Below are 21945 nucleotides of genomic sequence, written 5' to 3' on the forward strand. Positions count from 1 at the left end.
AAAAAAAAAAAAAAAAAAAAAGCAGTATTTTTACTGAAATCAAATGGACCTGCTTTGTTGCAGAGCATTAAAAAAAAGAAAGCTTTATCCATTCTGCACTTTCACAAACAACAAATTCTGTGTCACTGTGTATCCTCCCTGATAATCTATTTTAAAGGAGCATTTCAAGCACCAGGAAAATAAAAGAATAATATCCCTTAGATGAATCTGACTTGTAAATAAGGAAAGCTATTAAGCGCTTAGTGTTTTTGGTCTCTCTATTATAAACACTATAAATAATCTCAGAATATACAGCTCATCTGGCTCTACTAAGTGAGGCTTCATTTTTTAGTAAGGAAGAGCAAAATGCTGGCAAATTCTCTGGAATCCAACCTTCCTCTCTTAAAAAATGAAAAAATAAAAGGTGGGAGGGAGAGGTTGTCAATTAGATAAAATAGAGCGTCTGGGAACTTACGCAACTCTGTACTAGTTTATGTATTGCCTATCACTTCTATGGCTGGTTATAGTTATAGATTGCCTAACATTTTTTAAAAGAACACCTCCAAAATCTCTTCACACCACCAGTATTTTTATGGAGTTGGGAGCCTCTTTAGGTAAACCATTTTAGGAGCAAGAGTGCAGAAATAATCCATCCCGATAATGCCTTCTATTCTAAGCACCTGGCATAAAGCTATTGTGTCCAGTGATTTCATATTACGGCCTTCCACACATAAAGGAAACACTCTGAATCCTAAGGACTAATTGCACATCCACAGACTTCCTCTTTCTACAGAGATTTTTAATTGGGCACTTTAAGTTGCCAAGTACATTCAAAAATGGTATTTCAAATAAGCACGAAAAGTGATTGCTGATCTAGAATTGGAATACTCAGCTTCCCTTCGGATGAGGAACCGATGTACTTATTTTAAGCTATTCATTCTCCAGTAGATGACAACATGAAGGGAGAAACCAAGTATCTCTGTCTATTTAATTCAGCTTACATTCATAATAATACGAACGTTTCAGTGTAATTTCAATGCAAAAAGATAATGTAAAAATGGGTTAGAAGTTCAAAATTAGAAACCACTGATCAAACGGGATATAAATATTAGATATATGTACTTTACTTCCTATAAGCAATTAGTTTTTTAGTAGACAGAATGGAATAACTGTTTAGGGGTTTAATTTTGTGTTAGATTCAGTTATTCCTGAAGCCTCCCTTCTCCAGTAAAACCCTATGCTCTCATTCAAAAGGAAAGGGTCGATATCACATACAAGACACTGCAACATCACACAACCACATAAAACTGTCACCATGAAATACTGTGCTGCATGATTCTGTTACTGCTCTTTTATTTTTGCAGTAATGGACACACAACCTCAGAGGATGAATTCACCACTTCACAGTTTGTGCCTAGCACTGGACAAAAACAATGACAACAGTCTTGGGAACAGGAGCCCCTAAGGATGTAGGCACTGCCATCCAATCTGATAACAAGTCCACCTCTGAATTAATTTTTACACTACCCAACTCTGAATTTTTGTTTCCCCTCAGATAATATTCCTCCATTCCTCAAAAGGAGCCCAACCCTGAAATTAGATCCAATGCTACAAAACCATTGAATGAATTTCTTTCATCAGACATTCATATACTAAAGCTAAAACCTTAGCTTCAGATTTTAAGCACAATTTTCAAAATAATTATCAGGCACTAGCAGGGGTCTTTAACCAAGGATCAGAAGGTCTACAAACCCCATAAAAACATATGTAAAAGTGTGATGTATACTTTTCCAAAAGTGGTTTGTGACCTACAAAATTCAACAACCAACTATAAAGTTGTTTCTTTAATTATACTGAGGGGAAAAAAATCATAAATAAAGCTATACTGATTGAACAGACAATAGAACAGAAACTAAATATTTTCCTTCAGCCTAACATGTTTACATAGAAAGAATGTCATGACAAACTTTTATCATGTACACTATAACAGTGAAAACACTGTTTAATGAAAGATAAGTTGAATTCATGAATATAATTAGGAAGCATTTGTTGTTATTTTTATGTATTAATGTACAAAGAGATTCTTTATCCTATGAATAGAATTTAAAAACCTGGTAGAAACAGCCCATTCTCAGGCTTATAAAACAAGCCTTTAGAGATAATTATGTTTTATTACTCTTCATTTTATGGGGATTGTGTTATACAAAACAAATACCAGATGCCTATTTGTTTTATTCATTTCAGGGGAAAAAAAATCTTACAAGTGCCTCTGCGAATAGAACTGCTTTTAATTAAACACAATTCACAATGAGCACATAAAAATTAATACTGTTTGAAGCCAGCAGGTAAAAGGAAATGTATCGAAAAGCAACTGCTGAATACCCCTCTTCTTCCGGCTGGCACTAAGAGAACATTCCCAGGCTTATTACTTGGGAATTGAAATCAGCAAGGGATGCTTGGACAAGGTCTTTCACAGATTCGTTTGAGGAAAATTAAGGCCAATGTTCATGGAAATATAAAACCTGCAGGTGAGGAGAAAAAAAGGTGTTTTAATGGATCTGTACTAAACCAGATTCCCACTTAGCCTTTTCCTTATGAAATCAGGTAGATCCCTTCTGAGCCATTTAGGTAAAGCTATTGAGATGGAATGAACCAGGTTCATGCCTGCTACATCAGAAAGATGCAAAGTGATTTCTGGCATGGTTCAGACTTAATCTGCAAACACTTACCACAGAAGGATGTGTCCAACAGTTGCTGCTATCTGACTGATACAGCCATGCTTAAAAAATTAAATTAATTTTTTTTTTAGAAAGGTGGGAGAAGTGTGGGGAGATCTAGAGAAAAAGAACAGCCAAACTAAAATTTGAAACAAATCAGATCTGTCCAACTCTCAGTCCTAATCAGAAATAGAAAATTCAGCAGGCAGCATTTTTGCCCCACTATGAGAAAAATGTGGATCCTTCTCTTACTTTTTTTTTTTTTCCTTGTGCTTTTGTTTTTTTGTTTTTGATCAAATCAAAGTAGACCCACTCACCGCCCTGGTCCCAGACTTTGATATTATCTGGCTAGTTATGATTTGTACTCATTAGTGCCAAGAGAGAAAAGAAACAGACATTTGAAAGCATTGTGTGAAGTAATGTGAAACTGCCTGCAATTCTATCTGGGAACTCACTTTCCACAAAAAATACCCATACTCCTTCCACTAGTCACACTTATTTAAGGGGTCGTACCCCAACTTCCACTACCTGCACTTCTGAATCTCACAGTAGTCCTGACTCAAGGAAAGCTTACATTTATTCCTTTACATGAGACTGATAGTCTTTTTGTTAGTGGACTTTGGTCTTTCGGCTAAAAGGAAAAAATAAACTGTATATTATTTTTATATTTAAAAAAATGAGCATCCTGAGGCTTCTTTAGCTTTAAACCAGATTCTTAAGTAAGGGTGGGCAACTGAGAAAATAGCATTCAAATTAGTTACCTCCCAAAAAACATCATTTTACCAAAAAATAAATAAATAAATAAATAAATAAATAGAGTGGTCCTCATTCTGAAAGAATCAGGGGTGAATATACAGAAAGAACAGGATCAAGAGTTAAACGCCACATTTTACACTCAAGTATAATCTGATCAAAGGACAATTTTCACAACAGAATACCTTAGGGTTATTAAAAGAGAATTAGGGAGAGATCTATATGTACTGACATGGAACAACGCTCAATAAATGACTAAATGATTTTTTAAAATTACAAAACAGTATGGAACAATGATCTTATTTTCCAGAAAATAATAAGTGCTTTGAAAAAAGAAATATACATTAGACTGTTAAAGGTGGTCATGGGAAACATATTACAGGGAACTTTCACTTTCTATAACGTTTCAATTTTTAATAATGCTCAAGAATTACTTCTACAACCTGGATTATTTTTTAATTTTTTTTTTTAAGAAAACATTCACCAGATTGTGGTTTATTGCTGTGACCTTTTGGTAGCTCTGTCTTAAAAGTTAAATGTAAAATCAAGCTTCTGAAATGAGATCTCGTATAGTCTAAAAGAGTTTGATGTGAATGGCAGTCAAAGGCCTAACACAGACTAAGGAAGAGCCAAGGGCAGGAAGAGTGTGTGTGTGTGTGTGTGTGTATGTGTGTTCATGTGCATGTGCATGTGTGTCAAAGGCCTAACACAGACTAAGGAAGAGCCAAGGGCAGGAAGAGTGTGTGTGTGTGTGTGTATGTGTGTTCATGTGCATGTGCATGTGTGTGCAAGCACAAGCCTTCAGAGGAGGAAGCAAGGGTTACTGAAAAAAGTCACTAAAAGGAAGAAGCAGAAAAGCATGACATGATTCATGCATGAGGAAGGGTTTTTGTGAACAGCCACAAGAAAGCGCCTCTGATGGTCCCTTGACAATGGCTAAAGAGAACCTAGGAAGGAGAGTTGTGTAAAATCCATCCTTGTCAGTGGTGAGCAGAGGCACTGTTCTGCAGAGAACTTAGTGTCAACCAAAGGCTTGTAAAAAAGAACAAAGTGGCCTCGGGATGAACCATGGAGGCTGGGGCCAGCCTGTGGAAAGCCATGTCCCTGGTGGATGAAGCCAGAGAATTATATCCCTATGCCTCTTGTGTATGGTTCATGCTATGGGATTAGAGTCCAGGAAAGCTGTTTTGCACAAATGGCTGGCTAAGGATGACACACTGGTACCCCATTCATTAGCAGACAGTGGGACTGAGGCTCTGGTCCCAAGGGCACAGTCTGCCCTTCCTTGGAAGGGGCATAGAAGTGCAAAGGAGTAGGCAGAAGGTGTCTTCTACTATGGAGTTGCTAGAGAGTTCCACCACTGTTCTCTTCAATGAGTTCACCATCCCTCAGGCTGCTCCTCAAAAGGAAGCCAGCCTCAAAGCAATATGAAGCGTATCTGGCCAAGAACTGAGGCCTGTCTTAGGTAACACAATACAGTTCAAGTTCCATGAAGCAGACTTACAGGGACATCACACAGTTATGACCAGGCACCTGCCTGAAGCTAACATGACAAAGGCTGAAGTTATTTCAAAGCTGCAAATCATCATCTGATTTGAATAAATCTCTAATTTCACTCCTACTATCTTGAACCTCACATAGGGTAAAAAAAAAAACAAAAAAACAAACAAAAAAAACTCTTCTAAACTTACTTTTTCTATTCAACAACCCCTTTGAGTTGTCTATTCCAAGAAAAATTAAAGAATTCTAACAATTAAATTCCAAAAGTCTTTCTGTCTAAACGACCAGGCCACCATGACCAAAGACACTCATTCAAAAAATATTTCTTGAAGACCCACTATAAGCTTAGCACTGTGCTATGTGCCAAAGAACCAGATTTCTCACGGAGCTAACTGACATTCAAGGTTATAGCTGACACTGCACTGACCAATTTGAGCCCAATTAGAAAAGTGTTAAACATCCAAATAACTTTGCAATTAAAATATATTTGGAGGCAAATGGAGGAGAGAAAAAGACTATTTTCCCCCATGAAACGAGGTGCTACGTACTTTGATCCCAATATTTGTCTGGCCCTCTTGGTTTGTATTTGAAAAGCACACATACTGAAAAAAATACTAAAAAATACATGAAAGAGTCCAGAAGATGCTATATTCTTGCCTCCATCTGTTTCGGTGCTGGAATTTCTAGACCAAAGAAAGAACTACAAAGGGCTAATCAAATATATTAAAATTTACTAAGCACCCATCAAGCAAACTATTGCACTGGGGGGCAGACCCTGGAATACAGAGGAGAATGAACCAGCTTTACCCTGAAGGTGTATAAACCTGGAGAGACAAAAGCTAAATAATTATAATGCAAGGTAGAATGATCTAAAGCCAAAAAAGAGATTCACCGCCCCTTGCCCACTGCTGCCAGTCTAAATTCTAGAATTTACCAGGGGGCCTTGAATGACATGAGATAAGGAGGACCCTCAAAGTCTGCATACCTGGACCCCTAAAATTATACAGGGTTAGAGACAGAGGGAAGAGAACAACTTCAGCAAGTCCCTCCACACGGGCTGGAGACCAACTCTTAGATTACCATCTCACCTGCTCGGTGTGGACAGGGAAATGCTTAATAGAGGCTTCTGCTGATGGTGCTGGTGATAACCAGGGAATGCCCTGCCGGAAGGGCAGGCCAAATGCTGGCTGATTTATGCTCTGCTCTCTGAAAAATTACGATTACCATCTCACCTGCTCGGTGTGGACAGGGAAATGCTTAATAGAGGCTTCTGCTGATGGCGCTGGTGATAACCAGGGAATGCCCTGCCGGAAGGGCAGGCCAAACGCTGGCTGATTTATGCTCTGCTCTCTGAAAAATTAGTAGGCCATTTTTTATACCCTCCAGGGGGACTGAAATGACAGGCTCCAAATGATAGTTCTTCACCATGTCCTGAAGAGGAGTGAACTGAGAAAGCTCCCAGGCCACTGTCTCTCAGAGTTCCAAAAGCAAGTATTTTATACTTTCAGAGACATGTCAGAAAAATCCAATTAATTCATCTCATCTAATTATATGAGCTCATTAGAAATACAATACGGTATTTTTATTGCACTGCTACCTGAATCTACAAGTCACCTTACTGGAAGAAAGAAGTGTAATTTTGACTTTGTAGAAGTCATAAGAGGACTCTGTGACAAGGAAAGCGGGAAGCCCCCACAAAAGTAGTGCTTTTTAAAATATTGACTCTTGGCAGAAAACAATATCCAACACCTGCCCCGAGAATATTCCCAGAAAAAAAAAAAATTGGATTTTGAATACATGCTCCACATACAAATACAAGCCTGTAATCATCACTGTGCATGAAACACACACCCTGCTTCTTGTCTTGAGCCAAGCAATATCAAATCTGGGATGACAGCAGAAGGTCTCACTTTATTTATATTTAGTGAACCATTCACCAGAGTCTCTTTTTAAAAAGCTGATGTTAGAGAACATTCTATATAATTCTGTAATTTATGACAAGAATATAATAATCCTGTTCTAATATGGGTTTTTTTTGGATATAGTGAAGGTCAAAGGGACACAGTTGACCCAATCTCAGCCAAGCCTGCTACAAGGTGGAATCCAATAGGAATCAGATCACATCTGTATTTGGTAGCCAAAATGTTATTCTAGAAAAGCTCTAACAATGTGTTTGTTCACACTAGCAGCTGTGTCTCCTAAGAGAAAGAATAAAAGTATAAGCTCGGACGGGTACGAACGCTTCCAGATCTTCAAAACACAGGCTAGAATTTCCTCCCTTTTACCTTGGCTGCTGTTTTAAGTTCATCATCAAGGACAGGCGTACACTGCTTAAATTTAACATGCAGAACCAGTACAGAGGTCAGTGTCCTGCTACTGCCAATAACGCCATCCTAAAGGAAAAGTCATCAATTGTTAATAGCCATGCAAATTGTTGAAAGTAGAAAGTTATTCACTGTTATCACTTCCTGATTTACTAAGTGTCCCTGCATGATGGGATCACCCGCTTGGCGACTTGGATTAGTAGAGAAGGAAAAATAGTGTTAGCTTCTCTATCTCACACAGGTTACCCCTGAAAGTCATTTTAGGTGATCCCACTGGCATATCTGCCAACCCAATTTCATGTTTTTTCAAAAGGCAGGAACAAGACCTATGTGATTGCTCAGCTTCATAGCACTGGTGGGAAACATTATACTTCTGTGAAAGGAGAAAGAATTTTTTTTAAAGACACAAAGTCATATTAATGAGAAGCACTCTTGGTTGAAGAACTTCCGGGAAATGAAAATCTATTGTATTTTGGCAACAGTTCCAACAGGTGCTTGGAATTCTGGGCACTTGCCAAACCACCAGGAGCTTCTATATGACTAGCACGCTACCGTATCGTATTGCACATGGCAACTGTAATGAGCTGTAAACAGATAGGTCAGATGAAAGAAATAAAATTAAAACAATGATAAACACACATAAATGGTAAGTCTGAAATTATACAAGTCTAATGTGGTTTAATGGAACAGACAGACTAGTAATGACGGTAACAATGGTTCTTTATGAATAAAATTAAAACAATGATAAACACACATAAATGGTAAGTCTGAAATTATACAAGTCTAATGCAGTTTAATGGAACAGACAGACTAGTAATGACGGTAACAATGGTTCTTTATGTGTGTTTACTATATACCAAGCACTGTTCTAAGCATGTTAACATGTACTATTACCCGTTTAATCCTCACAATCACAGTCCTATGAAGTAGGAATTATTATTATCCCCATTTTACAAGTGAAGAAAAGGAAAGAGAGAAGTTGCCCAAAGTCTCACATCTAGTGACAGAGCCACCATTGGAATTCAAACTACTATTATCCAGAACCCATATGCATAACCTCCATGTGCTCCTTGGCTGGAAATAAAGAGAGCTGTGTTCCATTCCCAATGCTGTCACAACTAGCTCCATGACCTTGGGCAAGTTGGCCAACTTCCCTGGACCTCTATTTCCTGATCTAGATGATGTCAAAAGTTACACTAGATCTTAAAATCATTTCCAGAATCTTATTGCTCTTCCCTGCAGACTATCAAGACCCCAAGTATTGGGGTCAGCTGAACACTATGCAACCATCCCTGAGCAAGCATACAACAGACATACAGATATACACATGTATGTATGGACCAGACAGTCCCCATCAGCGATGAGCCTACAGGCATCTGTACAGGAAAACCACATAAGAAAAACTGAGGCCCAAAGAGGCTCAAACACTCACCAACGCTCCCTAGGTTATCACTTCATATTTTGAATTTAAGGGTGCCAGTTTCTTAGATTACTTTTATAGAAACCTAAGATTTATTTTGATATTTAATCCTTTTTGCCCTCTTATCCCACATGGCTATGTCTAAACTAATTACAGGAAAATACCACTCCCTCTTTTAACTGTACTAAACATTGAGGTACTTAAATTTTATTTTAACATAAAATACTGTTCATTTTTTTAAAAACATGTAATATAACTCTATAATCTAGATACAAAAAATATTATACATTTCCACTCCTTGAATCAATAAAAGACTGACTGCCCTACATTTATAGGTTTGCAACATTACACTTGCACACTTAAAAATGCAGTTATCATAAAGAGTGTTGCTTACAGGTAGCTTTTTTAATGCAGCGTGAATTTGAAAGGAGCATGTAGCATATAAGGAATGGTATTTTCAAGAAAAAAAAATGTATTCTCTGCCTCTCGGTAAAGCAACAGCATTTCAGTATTAGATTGGATTGGATTTTCAGATTGCTTCAAATATACAGACCTAGAAATAATTTTGGAAAATGGCCTTACCAACCTTTATAAAAACATAAAATGTAATTCATGCTTAATCAAGTGTCATCTGATTGTCACCAAATCTGAATCCATTTTTAAGACCTACTAAGAAGTCAAGTAATTGTAATACAGCATGCCCACCATTTTATCCATACAACTTGAGTACTTTAATGCAATACCCCGTAGGATTCCACAAAGTTAACACAAATAAGCCAGGAGATTTTAAATGGAGGAAATGGAGGCCAGTCCGGTGGGAGAAACAATTGTACACCTTCCCTTTGCTTTTACTTCTCTTTGCTTTTTAATTAAATGATAAATCTCAATATGAATTCATTAGAAGCCTGATAGCTCAATTAAGCACTATGTTACTGTATACTCTGGGGCAATGCGTCGATAACATTTAACAGAGTTTGGATGTAACCTGAGCAAAAAAATATAAGCCAAAAGTTTTATTCAACAGATCTTTGGGGAGAAAAATTGCAATTAAGGGAAGGAAAAAAACTGTCCCAATATCTACAGACTGTTAAAGTTAAATGACAAAAAGACCACAATGGTCTTCCTGTAGCAATAAATTCCTTGAATTCATATTATGCAGCAAACCCTTTCGGTTCATTTTAATTCGGCTTCACTGATACTCATACCCAACAGGACAGTGAAAAAAGAAAAATAAAGAAAAGCAAGAAACTACCTTGAAAATAGAAAAGCTTATTGGAAGGAACTTCCCGTTTGAAAATGAAAAGAAACTATACGAATGAGCAAGTGAACAAAATGAACTTGGAAAAGAGATAGAAAGGCCTGTACTATAAACCAGAGAGTCACATTTGCAGACTCCATACTTTGAATATACCACCAACAATGGTAACATTCCTGACAGTTAAATAAATGTAATTTTTTTTTCACTTATGCAACAAAAACTGAGCACCTACTGTAAGTCAGTCAGGCATGGTGCTGAGGCTCTAAAGGTACAATGGTGAGAAGCTCGAAGTCATTTTCCCAAGGAGGTCTTCCTTCCCCTCCATATTTAACACTGCAAAACCTTCCCTCACCACCACCCTCACTGTGCATCCACATTACCTGGTGAGTTTCAAAAACCTAGAACTTCATCCCTAGATAGTCTGATTGGTCTGGACCAGGACCCAGGCCCTATTTTCAAAATCTCCCCAGGAGATTCTACTGTACAGTCAAGGTTGAGACCCAGTGCTTTAACCCCATTCCATACATTGCTTTTTTTTGCAGCATTTAGCACTTTCTAATACATGCCATAGTTTGTACAGGATCAGCCTCCTCTGGCCTCTACTGTGAGCATCTTAAGGGCAGGCATGTGTCTCTTTGTTCACTGTTGAATCCCTAGTGCTGTACACAGTAGGTGTTCCATAAGTATTTGTTGAGTAAATGAATGAAACACTAACATGAATCCTCCCCTCAGGGCCTGTACAATCTACTGGAAAGAGAGAAAAACGAATAGTTAAACGAATGGAAAGCCACAAGTGGGGTAAATATTAAACGTTCTACAAGCACACACACCAGGACGATTTGGCCTAGTCTGAGGCATCAAGGTACTGACTCTGGAAGAAGTCAGATGGAGCTGGGTGGCAGCTTTCCAGAAAGGGAAGAGGGCATGTGAGGAAAGGGGGAGGAGGAATGTGGCTGTGCCACGGGGATGGGGATGGGGGGGCAGGCAGAACTGGACCAGCCCACCTTGATAACTCATGAATTAACTATGAGAAGCCTCCCAAGGCATGTTCAAGCAGGGTGTGATATGATCATGGTTTCTATCAGTGGCACCACAGATGATTTCCACCAATCCTTCACGGTGCTGGCATGTATGTAGGAAATGTGAAATCCATTCTGTACTTCCACTTAGCAGTTCCCATTCTGGGCCCCCCTAGAATATGTGGAAAAAAGAAGCTAATGACATGCACCCCAACATTCCTGCCAGGGAGACCCCTGGACAACAGACGAGATGTCCCCCTCCTCCCATCCTGAGCAACTCTTTTCTCCAAACCGCATGCTCCATATGCCACCCTTTGGGCAGGCAGGTCAGCCCTGGCCCAGGGCCACTCTTCACCTGAGACCACGGCCCAAGTCATTCTGTCCACTAGTCAATCAGAATAACTAGCACTGAGGGCCCCCACAATATCAGAAAACTTACCATTTCTCATCAATTTAAACTACTGATAGATGTCATAAAAATCTGGAAATTAGTGTTAGCAACAAATACCAGAAACTTAATGCTAACTCAAAGAAGACTCCACCTCTCCAGAGCCCTTGGGGAATTTGCTAAAGTTGGTAGCCAAGTTTTCCAATAGAGAGCTTACTCTTAAGAGCACCAAAATATGTTTACATTAACCATATGGGTTAAAAAAAAAAAAAAAAAAAAAACTATAAAATGCATTACTTGTTTTTCTACTTTCTGAAACAAAGGACAGTGAACACAAATGATGGTTCAGGGTCAACACTTTCCTGTGCTATAGTTCATCAATTATTTACAGAAGCTCTACTTGGTGTTAGGCACGGTACTAGGTGCTAGGACTTAGAGGCACACTCACTCCTGAGGAGTACGTAGGACACACTCGTGGGCACTTGGCCACCTGTTCTTAAATTTCCATGTTCTTTACTTCTTCAGGGCATTACATTTATAATTTTCTGGCCTGCTTCCCTATATTTGGGTTACCAGCTGTCCCTTCTTCCCAGATCCCGTTGCAAGAATCCCTCTCTCATCTTGAAATTTACTGTGGCCAATCTAATGAAGGCTAAGAAATCAGATTATCGAATTGGTTAGAATTGTTTCTCTAAAGTAAGATTAAATAAATTCTAGGTGAGAAACCCAAGTGATACTCTATAAGTCAATCACACTATAGTTTGTGAGTGTGCGGTCTCTATGACATCATTTCCAGCTGTTCAAAAACAGTACAATGCTGTGGTTAAGCACACAAGTTCAGAAGTCAGACGGCTTTGGTTCATACCCTAGATGTGTGCTCTTAGGCAAGTCACTTTCAGAGACTCTCTGCCTCAGTTTTTTCATCTGTAAAATGGAGATAAATGGGTATCTTCCTGCTAACTATCATAAAGATTATAGAAAAAACTGCCCATTATCCAGCATATAGGACAGCCTCCATAAATATTAGCTGCTGTTACTATTATCATCACCATTATCAACTGGGCTCAAATATGTGACTGCCAACAGGATATGGCTTCAACGTGCCTGTCACTGCCAACTTCCCCTAACCACAGTCCCCTGTTCCAGGAAGTAACTTTAAGCCATTTTTTGCAAACGAATAACCACCAATTAAATCCAGAGTGGTGATGTGCAGGGCAGTGCTTTCACTGATCAGGCCACCACCATACCCAAATCATGGCCTAATATGAATGGCTTTCCCCAGGACCAATGATCGCTAGAACAGTCCATCAGACTGGTTTCCTCCAGAACCTAGATGAAAGAATTCAGGAAAGACTGGCCAGTGGGTGACAAACACACCCAGGGGCAGAGGTACTGGCCAAAGGAGATATGAAGGCCCAGAGCAGGGGCAACGGAGCCTGTCCCAGGTACTGTGCTGGGTCCTAGAACTTACCAGAGCAATTACAATTCAGTATCTTTCCCATAACTCTTCACAATAAATCCTGTGACTTAAGGTGGCCTGAGTGATGCTCTACTCTTTGCAAACTAAGGCCTGCTGAACCAGCCCAGGAAGGCTACTGAATACCTGAGCTCCATTCACATAAGGTGAATGTCACTCCCAACTGGTGAGGACATAAAAGTCAATTGGAAAAAAGGGTAACCTGTATTTGTAGAGCAGTCAACCAGGGAACTTGAAGGACATGGAGTCAGGGAAGTACCTGGCTGCCCCAGAGACCACCCTCCACCTGCCCCATGTCACATGCAAGCTCCAGCTTGAAGACCCCGTATAGATCCCACAGAAACAATGGCTGGGCTTCCAGGGTACCTTACCACAATTTCCTGGTGATTTAAGTATCAAGGAAGTGACGAGTAGTTATTTCTGCGGCTTAGTTAAGAAGAGCCAAGTTATGAAACTAAGCAAACCTCTGTGGTTGATTAGAAAATGGGAGGTGGGTGGTTTTAATAATAACAACATCCTGCAGAGCACATCAGCATTTACAAGGCACATTCACACACACTCCACATCATTTGATCCCCTTAACAACCCTGGGAGGCCAGTATTACAGTCTCCATTTTCAGATGTGAAAACTGAGGCTGAGAGGTTAAAAACCAAGTCCAGGAATTTTGGGGAATCAGTTACTTACCTGGGCCGGGGTGACAAGCCCAGAAGGTTTCACAGAAGACAAAAGGGTACTCTAAAAGAGGACATGTATCCCTGCAAATCTCTCATTACTATTAAAAGCAATTACACTGCAAAGAAAGCCTTGAAAATAACTAGGCATAAACTATTGGTTCGCTTTTTTTCTGTCTTGCTTTTAAATCACTTTGAATAGTGTTTCCTTTACCCTTAGAATTCCAGCCCTTCCTTGGACGCCTAAATTCACCTCCTACAGACCATGGAGTCAAAAACCAAAGAGAAAAGAGAGAAACAAAAGCTTTGGTTAACTGATATGCTCAGTTAGAAGAAGGACATCTACCCAGGTAAGGTCTGCAGATTCTGAGATCCCAGGAGAGGGTACACAGGGTGTCTCGAGTGCCTGCTCTGTAGAAGATGCAGGGAAGTTTTGACTGGAACAAAAACAAAACTTCAAAGAGAACAGAGCTGTGGAGCTTCAAAGACCCCCTGCAGGACCAATTAACACCTACAAATGTTTATCTAAGCAGTCACATGATGATGGCTATTTCAGTAAATGGGTGTTCAGTCTTACCTTAAAAACAGCTATTGCCCCGAAGGGGATTGGGGTGGGGGGTAAGGAGATAGGGGAGGAAGTTCTGTGTTGTTTTTTTAGAGAGAGACCTTTGCTCAAGAAAAAAAAAAAAAAATCAAAACAAAAAATCATCACAGATTTATTTCTAATGAAAACAAAAAGATAGAAAAAAAGTTAAATATCTAAGAAACTGCAAATGGTTAAATAAATTATGGTCCAGCTATCATTTAGGAAAAAAAAATCATGCATTAAAAATCCTATTTAAGACTATTTAGTAGGCTAGGGAACTGCTCCTAGATAATGTTAAGAAAAAAACAACATTAACAAATCAACAACAACCAAAAATACATTTAAAGTCTGACTTCAACTTTACAAAACCGACAGACTGTCAAGAATTTGTTTCCCTCATTGCAATAGCCGCAGCTCCAATGTGTACATGTCTTGCACAAACAAGGCACTTAAGAAAAATGTGTTGAATTCATTATCTACTTAATATTAATTAAGTGATAATTAACAAGGTACTTGGATATGCAGAGATAGAACGATATAAGCACACAGGTATATACATGTGTTAGAATAGACAGACTACAAAGTTTAACAACAGTTTATGCCTAGTTATTTTCAAGGCTTTCTTTGCTCTTACAATGGAATTAGAAAAGAAATTTAATTTCGTATTCATATCTTCTGTATTTTCCCAATTTCCCACAAAGACTGTGTATAACTTCTACAATTTTTTAAGCTCTGTTTTTCTTCAAAGAGCCTCAGGCCCTGGGAGCAGTGAGCATGTGTGTTCCAAGAACAGAATCTTCCAGTGGGTCTTCCATTTCTATCCTATTGGATCACGCTGTTCTCCCAGGACAAAAGTCACTCCTGTCCTCATCTCATGGCTTCACTTACAATTACAGAAGGAAACCCTGCAGGATGTTATCAGTGGGGGCAAAGGTCACTCACGTGGATTGCTAGTCAGCTTACTCAGGTATCCTGGAAGAGCTCTAGGAGAGAATTACAAGCAAAGACAGGTAGACAAAATTACAATGCCCATTGTCTGGAAGAGCTCAAGGAGTTCAATGATTAAATGTCAGAATTAGGGGCCATCTTTATCACATCTCTGGAGAAAAAAAAAAATCTGATAAACAAAACCCCAGACTCACATTTAACCTGTTAAAACCTAACATTTAAACACGTGGAAATTTTGTTTGATTCTTTCATTTTGTAGAAGAAAGAGAACAGACTTTGGAATCTAAGACCTCTAGATTAGAACACTGCTATTTACTCACTGGATGTGATGTTGAGCTCCATAATCTACCCTCTGGGAGCCTACATTGTCATCTGTAAAATGGAGTTTTAACCCACCTCAAACTGTTGGGGAAAGGCTTAATGAGCTAATAAAGGTAAATTCAAATAATAGTCCCTCAACAAATCTTCTAGTCCCTATGTATTACAGGAACTTGGTCAAGATGGAGGAGGTTTTAGCTAAAAACAATAAGTTATTAAACTCATGGAAACATGAGCTTCTGTGTTCACGTCTGAACATGAAACATGTTCAGATTATAGAATCCAACAACCACTCACCTTACGTGGTTCACTCTGAATACACTGTGCTGAAAAGTGAACGTAATGAGATAGCAGTAGGCCTCAGTTTGGGATAATGGGGGAAAAAAACCTAAAACACATTTAACATTACTACTTGTCTTCTGCACATTTTCTTTTTTCTGTAAATGCATCCCAATCCAATTTGTGGTTCTGTCAGCTTACTCTCTAAACCCTTTAGGGCCAAATTAAAAGGTTCAAAAAACTCCTACTTAGAATAAACAGTTCCAAGGACCTACTCACCTTAGTTAGCAATAGAGGTAAAATGTAAGCCCCACAGCAAGAGGTAACAAGTCTGAAGATTGGGAGTACGGGGGAGGTCAGCCCCTGGAACCAAATGACAAATTGTGTGTCTGTGTGTTTTGCAACATTTGTCCAAGTTTTCATCAGTTTCCCAAAGCATTCCAAGAGAAATCCCATAACAAACCCCACCGGTAAAGATCTACTAACTGGAGAGCTTCCAAGGGTGTCTGTGGTTAGAAATGAAAGACTGTAGATCAAGGAAAAATTCAGCAGGCCCACATTCTAGGGCTACCCTTGCCACTAACCAGTTTTCTAACCTTAACCTTTAAACATTCTGTCCCTCAGTTTCTACATCTATAAAATGAGGACGTCAGAAGCTGATCACTCACCTTCAAGACTCTTACAGACACTAGGATTGTGAGGTACAGCTTTAGCAAACACAGGAAAAGGCAGAGGGCAAAAAAGACCTGCACAGAATCTTGACTACTGCCAGAAGGTGCTTAAAATATTCACCACTGCTTTCCTTGGAGGTCAGCGATAGAAACCACCTCTCATTTCCTTCTCTTTCTTCTATTTCAGATAGCCAAATCTGAAGTTTCACAATAACGCCCTTTGAAGGGATTTGAACTATGAAGTTCATGCAAAAATAAAGTAACTCTGTAAGGTTGCAGAAGAAGCTAAAAGGATGTAAGGTAGAAAGAATGTCTCTAAAGCTTCACTGCAAATCATCTAACCACTGCAGCGACTTATTTTAGCTGGTGTCATCTACATTTGTTAAAATATGTAACTGATGAAAATTAATTCTGAGTGCCATTAAAATGGATTTTTTCATATAATTCTAGATGTCTGGGTCAAAAATTACAAAAGAAATTTATTATCTCTCTACTACAAAAGTATTTTCCTTCATTCCACGGAGCTCTTCTGTATCTTTGCAGTCAGTGTTTAATGTTCACAAAAGCACAGGTGAAATGGAAGTCTTCACATATTTACTATTAAATATTGTCACATAATGTTATATTTCACTTAAAAAATGATTTTTTAAGATACATTTGTATAGGGGCCGGCCCGGTGGCGCACTGGATAGGTGCGCCGCTTGGGAAGCGCGGCGGCGCTCCCGCCCGAGGGTTCGGATCCCACATACAGACCGGTTCCCGCTCACTGGCTGAGCGAGGCGCGGGAGCAGCACCGGGGGTTGCGATCCCATTGCCGGTCCCCGGTCCGGTGCGGGGGCGACACTGAGGGTTGCGATCCGTTGCCGGACATGGAAAAAGACAAAAGACAAAAAAAAAAAAAAAAAAGATACATTTGTATATATTCCATAATATCTTAACTTGGTTATGATACCATAAGTTTTCAATCTAATTATCAGACCCCATAAGTCTAAAGCAAACTTATATGTGGTTGCTTGTGGGAGCAAATTAAATTGAAGCCTTTTCATAGGCACTTGCTAATAAAGAAGTAGATGAAAATTGATTGTATTTTTACAAGTCATTACCAAATGAATGCATAGAGCTCCCCTGAAGCAGTCTAAAGCCCATTCTACAAAAGAATAAACTAATGCGCAGTGAAGAATCAAAGTCACAGGATGAGTCAGTATGAGAAACCAAACTTACACAGACCACTTCAACAGATGTAACTTCAGTATCACCTCCTCCTAAAGTCCTGGAGAGGTGAGCATATCTTGATTTGACTACAAAAGAATAAACTAATGCGCAGTGAAGAATCAAAGTCACAGGATGAGTCAGTATGAGAGACCAAACTTACACAGACCACTTCAACAGATGTAACTTCAGTATCACCTCCTCCTAAAGTCCTGGAGAGGTGAGCATATCTTGATTTGAGGAGCTCTGCATCTCATATATGCAAGACTAACTTCTAGAAAACATCAGTGCAAGTAGCATAGTAGTTGCTCTCACTCCAGAGCACAACACGCCTTGATTGCTCTGCTAGCGCAATGTCTCCACATTTCAGAGTTCTTGCTTCATCTTCATGTGTTCCAAAGTCAATAATAAAAGGCAGTAATATTTGCAAGCACCATTTCTAAAAGATAAAGAATTCTGATAACCCAATGAGAGTAATGGGTTAAAACTCCAGGTATACCAGGCTCCTGAATGTAAACATTCTGCAGCGCCATACTGTCATACTAAGCAAGGTTAGGGCAGTCAGGTATGCAAAAGGGCAACATAAAGGAAATCCAGAAGTGACCCGCTAAAGAGATCCCTGCTTGGGAAAAAGAGCAAACTTGCTTTCCTAGAGACCCGATCCTGAAGTCCTGACCCCTTGTGGTCTTTAAACGTAAATCAAACAAAGGTGTGGGTGTCAGATTTCTTGGCCCCATCACAAAGAGGTCAAAAATTAGTTAAATTTAAGTAGCAAAACGTAAAGTTTCAGGGAAACCAACCCCTCCTCCCTTCACTGCCAATCTCTAGGAAACGCTCCCATTCAGCAGAAAATGTAGAGACTTGGGAATTGAGGGTGTTGTCCAAATTAATGTATAATTCAGATTCCTAAGGTGAAATTTCAGCTCTAATCCCTTTAGAAGAATGAAGAACACCACCATCCTTCTACAAAATTTGGTGAGAATGCTTTAGAAGACACTGAAAGATTAGACTTCATCTTGAGTTACTCCACCACAAACCAGACAAAGAAATTCCTGAAAGGCTATAAGCTTTTTTTTCTTACAAGCACCCACAGGAATAGGCCAATGTGAATGTCATATAAACAAAGCAGTTCATTACTAATCATAGTTTGTTTTTTGTGTGAGAAAATTTTAATCCATTGGAACTGCACCCAATATTGACACATAATTGCCCCTGAATTAGAGTAAAATATGGATTCATAATTGATTCTCATCTCAGGCTTTGCTTATGCTTGAAAAGCAAAAGGTGTTGGGGTTTGGGGAGCAGAATCTGAATGCTTGATACTTTCTCCTTCACTCTCTGTGATCTAGTAAAGAAGGACCTAAATTTCCCTTCCAATCACTCCTAGAGAGGCCCGAATGTCTGAGGAAATCCACAGACAACAATCAAAACTTTCACTTCAGCGCTGCTTTCCCACCATACCCCTTCCTCTTTCAATCAGGTTTGCAAAGCATTTCCCTTATTCTGCATTTCATGAATCAACTGCAAAATCTGCCAACCTCTGCCAGTTCCTCTCGTACTCAGCTGAGAGGTTCCCCTTCCTTCCCTGGGTAGCACAAGGCTGCTCTGGTTTTTAACTGGCGTAACGTGGAAATGCACTATAAGAACTCACTAACTCTTTCATAGCCAGATACGTGAGAGTCTGGGACACTGACCCCATCTACTGGAAAGTGACCTGCCAAGCTCAGGTTAAAGCAGATTTGTGGGATCTAACTTTGACCCCAAATCCAGTTTGTCAGTTACTGTCACTGAGAAGGAAAAGGAAGAGTGAAAAGGGCTACAAAGTAACCAACTCAGTTACTTAGCAACTAGACAAAACTTGCCTCACTACAGAAGGAAAAGAGGCATCTCACACCCATTCAAAGAGTAACAGTCTACGATTTACATGCAAATAGAAAAAGACAAAAGGAAAAGGGAAATCTAAATTAGCAACCGGACTTTACAGCAGTGGGGCATTGGGACTGAGGCCCAGATTTTAAAAAGTTTCTCCTATGAAAGAGACAGGATATATACATATGAATGAGTAAATGAATGAATGAATGAGTGAATGAATGCATGCATGCAAGGCCACAAGCCCCAACAAGCTTATGGTCTCCCTTCATAAAAATCAATGCCAGGGGGAGGCAGGAGACAGGCACACAAAGTTTAGTAGCTAAATTAAAACAATTCCCCAGCTAACAGGAATTTAAGGCTTACAGGAAAATGAAAATTTGAGATTAGGAAAACTCCAGGGAAAGCAGATAACTCCCTGCTCATGAGAAAAGCAAACAAAGCCTCAATCTTGGAGGAAGGTCTCCGGACTGCGGGTAGATCAGTGCCTCTCCCGGTCTCTAGACATCCTCCTATACCCATGAGTGAAGCGCAGTTTCCAAACTTGATTCAAATCTCCACCCTTTACAGAAGACACATCACCTTGAAGATTTTCTAAGCAAGAGGGAGACACTGTTGCCTGCTTGGCTCGGGAGAGTGCTCCAGGCTTTTCAGTTTGCTGAAAAGGAACTCAACTCTCGGTCCTCAGCTTCTAGCCACACACCTGAACCAGGCTGTTCAGTCCTAGATTCAGAAAAGGAAGAGGACAAGAGGGCACTTCTCCGTCACCCCACCCCCCAACCTGGCACCTGGACCGAGGCAGGCACGGCCCAGGGCTGACTCGCAAAGGCAACCAGCTGAGCTACTTACTTCTCATACTCGGTGTTGTCTCGGTCACAGCGAGAATCCTTGTGCTTTTGCCAGTCTTTGCCATGCTTGCAGGTGGTGAGGAGCACAACGTCCTCCCCGTTATGGACGTGATATAAGGCATTCCTGGTGTCTGACCCTATCCCTGTCAGGTACCGTTTCCCCTTGAATACCAGCATGTACTTCCTGAGAGGAGGGATGGTGTTAAACTTCAAAAACCCCCTCTCCCCTCCTGTCCTGGGATGATCCTTAGAAAAGAGGGGAATAGAAACATCAAAGTTGGGTCGGAAGTTTTCAGTACTAATGCTGGCTTTGGCCAGCATCGCCTGGCCGATGTCAAACCCCACGTCCTCGGTGTAGTCAGGCCAAGTGCCGGAATATAAATTAAAAATTAAATGATTCCTACCATTGTTCCACAAGTGGAGACTCTGCACTTTGGATCTCAAATTGTGCACATACTGAGGTGACAACTGGTCTCTGTCTAAAGTATCCAGACTCAGGACAAAGAGGCACGCCTGGCTGGGGTCCGAGGTGTAGAACCTGGAGCCCTCGATTGCCGCTAGAATGTTTTGGTAACTTTCGGCGATTTTCTCCCCTTTTTGTTGCGGGTATACGTAGACTTTGAAGCCGTTTTTCTTGCAAAGGGTGAAATCGAAGCAGGACTCCATGCGGCACTTCTTGCCTTTGTAGATGCTCGAGTTGGCGTCTCGCTTCTGCCGGGGGGAAACGTGCACGCTGGAATCCTCGTTTTCCAATTGATCCCAAGGAACGAAGGGGCGCAGAGCGTCCGGGAAGCGGGGCCAGAAATGATCCGGACTGGGGTGGTGCAAGCCATTCCGACCGCTGTGCTCTTCTCTCCGGCTGTGGCTCCTTGATGCCCTAAACTGCAAGCCTCCGAAATAAAACAAAAGGGCGAGACAAGAGCCAGCTGAGAGCAGGATGAAGTAGCGTTTTTTGGCCTGCATGTGTCCTGCCTGGGTCAAGAGGATTGTAAATAAACACAAGAACCACCCAAGTTTCCCAATCAACACTTTCAGCTCCAGTCCGCCATCTTCCCGCCTGTAAAGACTTCAAACTCTCCGCTCCCACCTTCTCTGGACGCCTTTCCCCAAGCCGTGGACTGATCCAGCGCATGTGGGCGATTTCTTTAACTTTCTCCCCTTCGGTCTTTCATCTTTGGGTTGCACGATGCACGGGAGAGAGCGGGGCTGAATATTTCGCACCCAGGCGGGCGAGCAGCGGACTGTAATCTTCTCGCATGCAACAAGACGGAGGAAAAGACAGAGAGAGGGGGGAAGAAAAGCTCCCGATACCCAATCAATGGCAAGACGAAGTGATTGCCTTGCCTCTCAGATCCCTCTCGGCAGCGTGGAAAACGAGCCCCGGGAAAGCAACTTCAACTCCTGCACACTCTCGTGCAGAGCACGCCGGTTCCAACAAGTCAGCCGATCCCGGCTTCAGCCGGCTAGTGCATCTTGCAGCTGGGGCGCCGTAACCTCACAAATCCCTGCATGTCTCTTTATTCCCTTCTGCAGCGGCTCCAAGGCTCCGGCGGTGTTTACTCCTGCGCTCGCGGGGCCGGCCCCCGGGACGCGCGGCGGCGGCGGTGCTGGGCGGCGGCGGCAGCGGCGGCGGCGGCGGGGAGATCAAGCTGTTCTCGCTGAAGCCGCAGAAGAAGGGGGGGGAGGCCGCCGGGGGCGCCACAGGGGGCG

General features: G+C 40.9%; 1 protein-coding gene across 2 annotated transcripts in view; it reads right to left on the reverse strand.

The window, feature by feature from the left end:
* Positions 1-21878, reverse strand: part of EXT1 (exostosin glycosyltransferase 1) — a 302790-nt gene extending 280912 nt beyond the window's left edge. The window contains exon 1 of one of the 2 annotated variants that reach the window (XM_008573520.1): positions 20237-21878. In XM_008573520.1, coding sequence (XP_008571742.1) covers positions 20237-21198 — 962 coding nt within the window. In that variant the 5' untranslated portion in view covers positions 21199-21878. The remainder of the gene's footprint in view (positions 1-20236) is intronic. The other variant, XM_008573521.1, reaches the window with a different exon arrangement.
* Between the last annotated feature and the right edge of the window lie 67 nt (positions 21879-21945).

Source organism: Galeopterus variegatus, unplaced genomic scaffold (assembly GCF_000696425.1).
Source record: "Galeopterus variegatus unplaced genomic scaffold, G_variegatus-3.0.2 Scaffold928, whole genome shotgun sequence".
In the NCBI taxonomy this organism is placed as follows: domain Eukaryota; kingdom Metazoa; phylum Chordata; class Mammalia; order Dermoptera; family Cynocephalidae; genus Galeopterus; species Galeopterus variegatus.